Source organism: Prunus persica, chromosome G6 (assembly GCF_000346465.2).
Source record: "Prunus persica cultivar Lovell chromosome G6, Prunus_persica_NCBIv2, whole genome shotgun sequence".
In the NCBI taxonomy this organism is placed as follows: Eukaryota; Viridiplantae; Streptophyta; class Magnoliopsida; order Rosales; family Rosaceae; genus Prunus; species Prunus persica.
The window spans coordinates 14,610,519-14,622,363 of NC_034014.1; the positions used below are offsets into that span (position 1 = coordinate 14,610,519).

An 11,845-nucleotide genomic window follows, 5' to 3' on the forward strand; every position below is an offset into this window, starting at 1 on the left:
CACGAAGGCAAAGCTATATGCTAATGTTTATTCTTATGTAAAAATTAAACATGCACCTTGCTTTACGAATCTAGGACTTTGTATGATTTTTATACAGAAAAACACAGATGTAGACCTCAACCACATGCACATGCGCCCTTATTTTTCATAAGGACTCATCCTCTTCAGCGATTGTAGCCCATGCATTATTTTTCAAATTCCTTTTCATATCTTTAAAATTGCATTGCTCCACTGGCATTCAGGCTCTTGGTGGTGGAGATTTTCCTGCTCCATTTATAACTTATCTATGATTCAATTCTAATTAGTTTATCATTAGAGAGATATGATCCTCGAGATCATAAAGATCGACCCCCTTAATTTAATTAACACTAAATCGTGAAATCCCCCCTCAATTTGTACCCATACTTTATTTACCCAATGAACTTTTTTTCTTTTCTTTTTTTCTTGGAAAGATTGGAACATGAACTATTAAAAATAGCCTTTAATTAATTATCGTTAAGAGATTGCAGTGACTATGATTGAGAGCATGTGATCATATATTTTGCTTACCTAGTGGATGATTATCCTTCTTCTTTTTTTTAATGAAGTTTTGGCATACTATGTCTTAATTCCAAAATCATACTAAGGGCTATGCGACTTGATCGCAGTTCTATAGCCTTCCCTGTGTGTGAGATATATTTTTTATTTTTAATACAAGCGATGTTGGGGAAGTGGGGTTGTTGCACGGACACGGGTACGGGAACACGGGAACGCGACACGGCGACAAGGAAAATCTCAAAAAATTAGGACACGGCAATTAAAATAATAATTTATTCTCAATACTTCAATGTCACATAATTCTATAAAACAAAACAAATAACTCATGTTCATCATCCATACATAATAATTAATACACCACAAAATAAAACATAAATGATCTAACTCTCAATCTATTTGGGCCTAATTTGGCACGCCCAGCCCAAAAAGCCCAAAAAACAACAAAGACAAAAACGCAGGGTCCAAGCAGTATGGACTCTGCAAATAAACTTAGGCCTCGAAAAGAAAAGTAATCAACCCATGGCTCCAGAAAAATCAAAAGGGGTTGGGCATGATTAAAATAGGAAGGAGCCAAAAGGAATAGACCCACGTGAATCTCTTTTTCTGATTTAGGAAAGTCAACAATTTCAACTGGGTTGATAAAGAGTTGACAGAGGCATGCAAAAAGAAGGGACGTCTCTGAAATCTTTGCCACCAGAAGATAAAAAAAAACCTTTTTATATTCAGAGATATTGTTTCTACTCCAAAGAAGGCACCACCTTTCAAGGGATACGCAGACTGTATTTTCTAAAAAGATAAGCAGGAAACAGGAAGTTGTTCAAACTAGAGAAGCAAACTGACCATCACGATTGAGCTCTTACAAGGGGCAGTTGGGAATTAAAGAAGGGTCAGGTTCTCTTTCAAAAAAAACAACAGGGAAGTGACTGCCGTAGGAATTGACTGTTGACAACTTATCTGCCAGAATTGAGAAAACCTCTTCTTCTTTGTATTTAAAAAAATGAAAGATCTTTTGAGATTTTTTTTGCCGCCCATTATTAAAAGAAAGAAACCATACTTCAAAAGCATTTCTTATAAATATAGGAGAAGGTGAACAGAGCAAGAAGACACAATTTAACAATCAATCAAACAATCAAAAATCAACCAAAGGCAAAAACTCAAAATGATCACTTGATCACTGAAAACCTTCAAAACAAACTGGAGCAACCAAAAGGTCATTTGAGCCACAAAAGAAGCCAACTATAGATCAGAACTTCCAAGTTCAGACTCGGAGAAATAAGTCATTCAAAACGAGACTCTTCTCGTTACAAATTTGGTTTAGCAAAAGCCAAGACAAGCAGAGTTTGAGTTTTCACAAATATGAAAACCTCAACAAATTTTACAGTGTAGTTCCAGCTCATTAAGTCCTCAAGTCCAATCACTTCTATCCCTTCAGACTGAAGAAACCGCAGTTCTGCCCGCTCGAAAGCCTTCCAAGGCTTGAAGTAAATTAAAGCTCTACTAAAATTGAACTTTGGTATTGATTTACAGCTGAAGCTAAGCAGTCAAAGTTGTTAACAGCTCAGTCCAGCACAAACAGCTCAGTCCAGCCTGGATCAGAAGTTTCTACCCAGGCAGAAATGGGATTCCAGCCATCTTTTTTTGTCTTTTTGAGTTGATTTTTCCTTCTTAAGTTTGTAAAGGGGAGTTCTGCCTAAAACAGTCTACTTTATTATCATTTATTCTGGCCAGAATTACCAATTTTATATTGTGATAAATTATGAAGTCCTCACCAGCTTAAGGCAGAAAAAGAACTTACTTGGGAGATATTCCTCACCCAAATTCACAATCACTTGTTTAAAAATCAGTAACTTGGGGCGCAAGTTATCCATTTTTAAGAAGTATGTTAGGATTTTCATCGCTAACAGTGGCACGCTCACACACCAAAGAAAGCTGACTTGTTGACCAGTCAATGGTTTCCAAGGCACTGGGGAACTTTACCCTTCTATCACATGAGTAAAAACGAAACAGGTGAACACAATCTTCTTCAATCATCTATGTCTTCATTGTTGTTGTTATTAGAAAACAACACTCCCTCTAATTCCGGTTCATCAAGTGAAAGGTTTGCAATTTCAAACACACCTGCATTTTTCAAGTTCATAGTATCAAATCCATCCCCACCAACATCCCACATCCTACTCTCACCTTCTCGGCCACAAATTCTTTTTATTATTTGTTGTGTTCTCTTTTTTAAAAAAAAAACAGAAGAAAGAATTGTCACCTCACCACCAAGTCCAACTATTCTACTGTTGTGGAGGGAGATAAGAAAAGAAAATAAAGAGCATAAATAATTATGAGCCAAAAAAAAAAAAAAGAACATAAATAAATGCATTTGAAAATAGAGAAAAAAAAATTACAAAGAGACTTACCTTGTGCAAAACCAGGAGAAAGGGAGGAGAAGAGCTGTGATGGAGGAAATGAAGTTTGGCAGCAAAAATGTGAGATTTAGGTTTTAAAAAGTCTTTTTCCACTTTTAGCCCTTTTAAAAAAAATATTTCAAATCAGTCTACCAAAGTTTCAAAAATCACATTTAGACCCCAGCTTTTATTTTCAAAATTTCAAACAGGTCTCTGCCGTGTAAGGCCGGGCCGGGTTTTTTTAGAAAATTCAAAGTCCAAGCCCGATCCATGGGTCGGGCTTGAGAAAGCCCATCGGGCCGGGCCAGGCTAAGCCCAATGGACCGGGCTTAAACGGGCCTACTTCATTAAAAAAAAATCATAAACTTAATCATAAGGGCATTTTAGTCCAAATTTGAGATTAAACTCACTTAATTCCAATATTTTCACATCAAATCAAATTCATAAAACACCCAATAAAGTCACACAACTTAATAAGATTTTCCATAAAAATAATAAAATCAAGCATTATTTTTGAGGTTATTACATAATTTGACCGTAATACATTTTAAAAAATAATAAGTATCAAAAAATTTTTGTTTTTTTTAAAGGATGGTATGAATAAATATGCAAATATTTGGTGATGTGTTCAAGAAAAGCATGATTATATTTGGTGGTACGATTATGTTTCGTGATATGATTATATTTGGTGATGTGATATGTTGTTCATCTTATATATATAATTATTAAATTAATAATTGACACAAATTAATGTGCTAATCATCCAATTATAAACTAGGAATGAGTAAAGAAAAGTAAATGAAATGAAACAAATTATATATGTGATTTAAGTGACATAATCCTAAACCTAAACTCTTATTTATACATAATTATATATGTATACGGGCCTAACGGGCCAGACTTTTGTGGACGGGCTGGGCCGGGCTTTCTTGGGCTTAATCAGGCTAGGCCTATGGGCCAGGCCGGGCTTCAGACACCCAAGCCCAAGTCTAGCCCAGCCCAAAGGCCATAACGGGCCGAGCTGGGCTTTTTTTTCGATGGGCCGGGCAGGCCCCCATCTGCCCATGACCCCGTTGGCCAAATAATGAGGCCTACTGCCGTGTCTTGACCGTGTTAAAGCCGTGTTTGAAATGTGTCGGAGCAGTGTCTTGACCGTGTCCCAACCGTTGACCGTGTCCAATGCGTGTCAGAGGCGTGTCAGAGTCTTGTCAGCATGTCCGACACTCCAATAGTTTGGAGTGTCCGTGCAACATACACCTTGGGAGCTAGGGATGGCAACGGACTAGTCCAGGACCGGGATGGCAACATGTTGGTCCAAGAATGAGGATGGAAATGGGCCAATTCAAGGCTGAGTATGGCCATAATATCTCCGCCCTTACTTCCAATCCATGATCCCGTCTTCGTCTCTATCCTCGGTAAGAATTTTCAAGGAATTCTTGTACCCGTCCCCGTTGAAGGGCTATCTCTCAAACCTGCCTTGAATTCACGATTTTTTTATATTACAAAAATGCTTATCCTACATTATAACACTAATTTCACTTTAAACTATCAATCAACTCAATTGCATTTAATTGAACTATAAAATTCAACTCAACTACTCATAATCATTTCAATTCAATTTGACAAAACTAAATAAATATTATATTATATTATATTATATATTTATTGATTATATTATAACAATACATAGTTATATTATATTTTATATTACTTAAAAAATAAATACATCACTTATCAGGCAAGGTTCGAGAACAAGAATAAGAATACCATTCCCATTTGCCCTACTGGGGATTTTCAAAATTCGGGGATCCTCGTACTATAACTCCTGGTTTTCTAGTGAAATCTCTCCTCGTTAGGCTGGGAAAACGGAGATTTGTGCCATCCCTATCAAGAGCATGGGTAACTATACTTAATCTTTCGAGCTACAAGTCCCTTGCTTATTCAGTTTAAATCAATGACATGCTTAGTTTGGAGCCTATTAGCTAAGTAAACTATTCAAAGGAATAGGAGCTTTGAGATTAAATATTAAATTTCATAGTCTTTTTATTTTAAATATTAAATTTCCTAGTGTAACCCTAATTAATTAATTAACACTCATCACGATAATATAATAGGAAACTACTTCCCTTAATCTAACCAATAGAATTTTCCGAAATAATATTTACTAAACCATTTTAATAGCAAATAATTTCAGTAACATATAGACTATATCATGTGGGCTACATAGAATATTATAAAAATATTCTTACATTCTCTCACTTGACCCATATGAAAATTTGCTTTATAGTTCAATAAGTGAACATTAGACATGCAATACATTCGGAATGACTCCCGTGCTTTCATGTGCTCGACATAAAGATTTGTAGCTATGTAGCTTCTCATAATTTCCGACCGGTCACCGTGAGTGATTTCCAGCTCAAGGGTGTTCTCCATGTTTTAGTTGGCTCAATTCAATCTGCTTTTATCCCATGCATTTTATAGAGCTTGTGGAATTTATATGCCATAGAGAGAACGATTGAGTGTGAAGGGGAGAAGATGAATAGTTCAAAATGCTCGTTTGGTAATTTTGTTTTGTTCTCATAAAAGTTAACATTTTTGTTCAGTTAAGTGAGAGGAGAAGTAGATGACACTCTTATAAAGGCTATGTAAACCCATTAAATTTCCAATTGGGGACAATGGAACAATGCACATTTCAACTCAAAGCCCAACAATTTCCACATATTCAGTCATCTATGCCTTATAATGTGAATATGCCAACTTGCCCAATGAAAAAGAACCTTAATTTGCAGATCAGTGGTTTTAGATTCGAATCCTCATGACATTATGACACTCTTATAAAGGCTATGTAAACCCATTAAATTTCCAATTGGGGACAATGGAACAATGCACATTTCAACTCAAAGCCCAACAATTTCCACATATTCAGTCATTTATGCCTTATAATGTGAATGTGCCAACTTGCCCAATGAAAAAGAACCTTAATTTGCAGATCAGTGGTTTTAGATTCGAATCCTCATGACATTATGATAGTGTGTGTGTGAGAAATCCCCTTCTCCTTATAGTTACGGCTATCAATTATATTTAGAAAAATGTTAATGTGTGTGTCTGGTATGAATTTTGGATTCATCCGACCCAAAACAAGTTAACATTATCAATAATAACTTGGCAGGGTAAATTACTCAAATGGTCCTCAAACTTATACCTGATTTACATTTTAGTCCCTCAACTAAATTATTCATTCAAATGGTCCATCAACTCTATATTATTCACTCTAGTGGTCCTTCTGTCTAATTTTCTGTTAAATTTAACCTAATTTTAGAGTAAATAATGACCAATTTGCCCTTATATTTAACGGAAATATTGACAGAATGTAATGGTATGACCAATTGAGCGAATAATATAGAGTTGATAAACCATTTGAATGAATAATTTAATTGAGGGACTAAAATGTAAATCGAATATAAATTTGAGAACCATTTGAGTAATTTACCCTAACTTGACACGTCGAAGTTCACCCAAACCAATTGAAGCTCCAGTTCATCTTTTAGCCGAAGGATAGTCTGTTCAAATCAAGGAGATTTAACTAACCCATCGGCCCATTCTGAAGATAGTAGTGGATTTTGATACCCAGGCCCTACGTTATCAAACCTTACCAAAACTAGTGGACTCTACACTTGTCTGACCCATCACTGCAACTAGTGAAAGACTAATGGCACAAAAAAGAAGAAGTAATAATTTATTTACTCGACCCTTTCTCTTTTTTTTTTCTTTTTCTTTTTTAACAAAGAGAATGAATTTCATTCCAACAAATCCAAAGTACAAATAGTGCCATGAGAACAACAACAAAAAAGTACAAATAGTATGAGTCAGGATGCTGAAAAGTGGCCCAATAAAACCTTACCGTAAAACATTAAGAAAAATTTGATCAAGAAAAAAGAGTAGTAAACATCCATAAAACGAAAGTCAATAAAAACAACAACTAATAATCCCCCACCAAATCAGAATCCAAAAACGACAGCAACCAAGGGGCCTCACCATTACGAAAAAATTGGCCATCTAGCATCAGCCATTCCCTTGTCTAGGCCGAAAACCCACTTCACCAACATACAACTGTGTCAGCAAATACCGGCTAACTTATCATTCTCGTAGTTTAAATTAGATTAAAGTATAATAAAAAAATATGCAACTCTGTCATCAAATATATCAAATATGGTTGGGGATGTCTCATGTAATAAATATAGATTAAATATTAATTGATTTTTTTAATCACAAATGATCTTTGAGATTTGTGAAATTATCATGCATCAATTTAGTCCCGCCATTCCGTCAAAATTTTTATTAAATTAATGATATGACATATATGTGGTGCTTATATATCTAATGAAATAATGCCACGTCAAAAAAATAGTTACAAAATCTTTTTATTTTTATTTTTATAGTTGCAAGTCCTGCTGCAACTTCCCATCCCCTCTCTCTCTCTCTCTCCACCAAATGAAAACCCCACATCCCAAATGAGATTTAAATACAAAAATTAAAACCCATGGAAAAACTTAATATTTTCTTTAAAATTTTGACGCTGCTAGAAGTAGTCCACAGAGCAAAAAAGAGAGAGAGAGGGTGGGGTTGGGCGTAGGTTGCGGGTGGAGATGGGGGCGATCGGGTTGCGGACAAGAAAAAACAGAGTGACAGGGAGAGCACAGGGAGGAGACAGGGAGAGTAGAGGGGGAGAGAGAACAAAGGGAGAGAGAAAGAGAGAGAGAGAGAGAAGGGTGGGGGGAGACGAAGCAGAGCTGCAACTTTAAAAAACCAATTTTTTTGTATTTAAATCCATGTGGCATTATCTTATTGGATATGCTAGTACTATATACATGCCACATCATCAATTTAATAAAAATTTTGACGAAACTTAACATCATGGATCAAATTAATGTGTGAAAAAAAACAAAAAGAACTGGTAATTTCACAAACCTCAAAAATAATTTGTGATAAAAATTCATATTAATTAATAATGCAAGAAAAGACGGAGAAGAACAAAAACATAAGAAAAGTAGAGGGCCTCCTCCTCCCAAGTGCTTGGGGAAACCATCCAACCCAACTTTTGATTTTGCCTGTCTTTGACCAAATCCTAATCCACTTGCAAACCACAAGTCCAATACAAAACAAGCACCTTTAATGTGTTTATTTAGTTGTAATGCATGGTTTGAGAGTGATCACCCCTCTTTTCAACACCCCACTTTTCTTTTGTTTGGGGGTAGTGCATTCTCAAGGGCCTATCTTTCTAGTTCCCCCTTAGAAATATAAATATATAAATATATTTTTATATATAAATGTCATAGGGATTGGGGAGTGGTCAAAGTTTGTATATCTTTCTCTCCTTTAGCACATTTCTTTATGGATTTGGATTCCAATCTCTTTCAACCAAATTTTAATTGAAAGGGAAAGCTTGTTAGGTTACAGTCAGCAACCATTTCAGCAATTGCGGCACTTTGTCTCTCATCTCTGTCTTACTCTCTAAACTCTGAAAATTTATTTATTAATTTACTTGCTTTATTTATCTCTAATTAATTGCAGCCGAGTCGGTGGGTTGCCTTCAATTGTTTATAGTCTCTGAGCATCCGACTGCCCAATCCCCGGCATCTCGCTTACTTTTTAATGCGTTCGGAATACACCATCTGCAACCCTGCACCACTAGTATTTTATTCAATGCATCAGAAACCTAGATCATAGGTTTCACCCCACACCCACCATACCATTTTATTTTTCTTATAGAAAGAGATATTGAGGGTGAGGGATTTGATTCGAACGCTGTATTCCGTTAGTTTAGTACGGCTTTTAATATTTAAAAAGAGATTTACGGGTTTTAATATTGAAAAGAGAAGTATTAATTGGCAGCAAAATTCAGATGCAATGTAACTATTTTCATTAATATTAGTTGAGGGCACCAATTGGTTGGTTAGTTCTCTCTAATGTGTTAGAATTGGTCTTTCTTTAAGTTCAAGTCATTATAATAAAAAAAGATAAATGCCTGTGAGACAAATACCAGCATTTCTCTTGTTTCTTGTTAAGCACTTCAAGGGTGTTGATTGAACATCTTTAATTGAATGACGGTCAAACAAAACAAAAACCATTTTTCTCTTACACGAAACAAAGACAAATGATCTGTCATTTTAACATATTTTTGGTGCTAGACGTAATTCAATACAATGATGTAAACATTCGGTGGCTAGGCATTTGCAGCTCTTGTTTTTCTATGAATTTTTTTACAAATTACCAAACAATCACAACCAAAAATCAGGATTATAGAAAATGCAGCCTCGCCATCCAAAGTGGAATCACTGTTACCATCTAATAAAAATTAGAATGATTGCTGCTGCTGCAGCATAATTAATTACTTAATAGCAAGTTGCTTAGCCAGATAATGCCTGGGTTATAATAATAAATAAACCCTCAACCTAAACGCACATTACCATCCCAAAACAATCCCAACAATTACCCACTAAACATGGATCACCATTATCTCCACTCTGCCGAATGGAACTTAGGACACGAGTAACCGTTTGAACTATAAGTCATTTATCAAATATCATTATCTACACGTCGAAGAATTGAACTTAGGACATCGAATAACCGCTTAAACTACAAGTCTCTTATCAATAAAAACACCACATTTTTATGGTTGAGGCTACTGTTCCTACTGAACTGCAAATTTCGAACGAAACCATAAATAAATTTAAAATAAAAACAAAAATACCCAACTAAAAATTAAATGAATTTCTCCTTTTGTATTCACTAACAAAATTTGTGTCATTTACAATCGTTTGATTCTTCTGTTTTTTTTTTCCCTTCTCAAAAGGGCATGATATGAGTGGTCTTAGTATCATAACAAGAAATAACCGATTTGGAATTGACCCGAAAAATCTTGAGCAAATCGGCCGACATTTGACGAACAGCCGGCGAGCAGTTGCTCTGCATCAACAGCAAGATCTTGGTCAACCCGTTCGCCTTGGCCACCGCCTCCTGCGCGGCCCGCTCCTTGAACAAATAGCACACGCTCCACAGTATCGTCACCGCGTGCTCCGTCGCCGCACCGGATACTTTCAGTAGCCTCTGCACGATTCCCGCCACGCACTTCCCGTCCTCACATATCTTCGCCCTCCCTTCCTTCACTGACGACGCCATTTCGAGCACCTTGAGAACCTTCTCGATCGTCGACGTCGCCGAGTTCGGGTCCCCCAGCAGCTTCGACAGCCACTTCACGGCTCCCAAATGGACCAGCCTCACCTTCACCTTCCTCGGCGTCGACACCGCGATTAGGCACGAAAGACCCGCCTCGATCAGGGTCGGGTCCTTTTCCGGACCCGTCAATTTCAGCAATTCGGATAGCAAGCCGTCTTTCTCGGAGATTAGGAACTTGGCCTCCGCGTTGACCGCGATTGACTCCAAAATCCTAGCCGATGCGATTCGAGCGTCCGCACTTCCTTGTTGGAGGACGACGAGCAGCGACGCCAGGCAGTCGCGGCCGGTCTTCTTTAACATCCATCTCATCAGCTCCTCGCGCCCTTGGATTTCGTCGTCCAGCAACAAATGGATGATCCTCACTGCTTGCTCCAGGACGCCAATTTGAGCGCCATCCACGGCATTGTCACCGCCGCCGATAAAGTCGACGAGCAGCGACATGAACCCGTCGCTGCTCGCGAGAAATTTCCGGTTCTCGTCGGACTCTGCCGCGAAGCGAGCGATCTTCGACAGCGAGTCAAGCGAGGAGGCGGAGGAGGGCTCGGAGTCCATGCACTGGATTAGGTCGCTGACCTGGTCCCTGGCCGGTAACTCGGAAGGGGAAGAAGGCGAGTCGCTGTCGACTGAGTCGACCCGGTGGGGGCGGAGCGAGTCGGACCAGATCTGGATGAGGCGGTGCAAGGTGCGATTGGGGACAAAGTCTTTGGTGTGGAGGACTTGCATGGTGGCGGGGCACGTGTTGTTGCCGTCGTCGAGCCAGCGCTGGATGCTGGTGCGATCGTAGGTGACGCCGGTGCAGAGGCTCACGGGGGATTTCATGACGTCAAGCGAAATTGGGCACCGGAAGAAACTAGGCACCGCGATGTACAGGTCGTCCCTCACCATCTTCTCTGTGTCTGTGAATTCGGGTGGAGGGGGAGAATGGAAAAAGGAGAGAGAGAGAGAGAGAGAGAGAGAGAGAGAGAGAGAGAGAGATAAATCGGAGAAAGAATGGAGAAGACAAAGAGGAGCTGTGCGTTTAAAGAAGACAAAACGGGGAAAAGAGAGTAAAAAGAGTCAAAGGTACGCTGACGTCACCATTTTACTTTTTTTTTCTGATTTTATTTGTATTTAATTATAAAAAAATATTCTCTCTCCTCCTCTTTGGTCTCTGGTCAAATGAGGCGCTATTATTTTATTCAGAGTTCAGTTCGCGGTGGTGTTTGTCTGTATGGCGCTGTGTTTGAGTAATGGAATCTGAACCCTTGGATGATGGGGGTTAGGATCGTGGGAGTGAATGAAGGGCTGGGATTAAATGGAGTACACGTGGGATGGAGTGGATTTTAACTTTTGAACGAAAAAAGCGTATAATGGAGAGGAGAACGTGGGGTGGGGATGTGGGGACCACGCAGCAATGAGCAATGAGCAATGAGCATTGAGGAGGTGGTGTGGTGTGGTGGTGGCCCAGCGAGGGGTTCCCTTGGTCGGTTTTAATGGATATTACATCATTTGTACGTTGAGAAATGAGTTTGGATTTGCGGGAGGGAGGGAGGGAGGGGGGGAATTTTTATTTATTTATTTATTTATGATGGGCTTTTATTTGTTGAGATTTACGGCGTAGGGTAGCAGCATTAGTTAACAAGGAAACATGGAGCAAGTAGGGTGACCCGTTATTCCTTCTTTTGCTTGCTTTATGATCC

General features: G+C 38.4%; 1 protein-coding gene across 1 annotated transcript; it reads right to left on the reverse strand.

Moving 5' to 3' along the window:
* On the reverse strand, positions 9,687-11,307 carry LOC18773238 (U-box domain-containing protein 27). Its single transcript, XM_007205184.2, has one exon. The coding sequence runs from the start codon at positions 11,049-11,051 to the stop codon at positions 9,777-9,779; it is 1,275 nt and encodes a 424-aa protein (XP_007205246.1). The 5' UTR covers positions 11,052-11,307; the 3' UTR covers positions 9,687-9,776.

Coding starts and splice junctions, on each gene's coding strand:
- LOC18773238 (XM_007205184.2), bottom strand. CDS start 11,051: ATGGTGAGGGACGACCTGTACATCGCGGTGCCTAGTTTCTTCCGGTGC.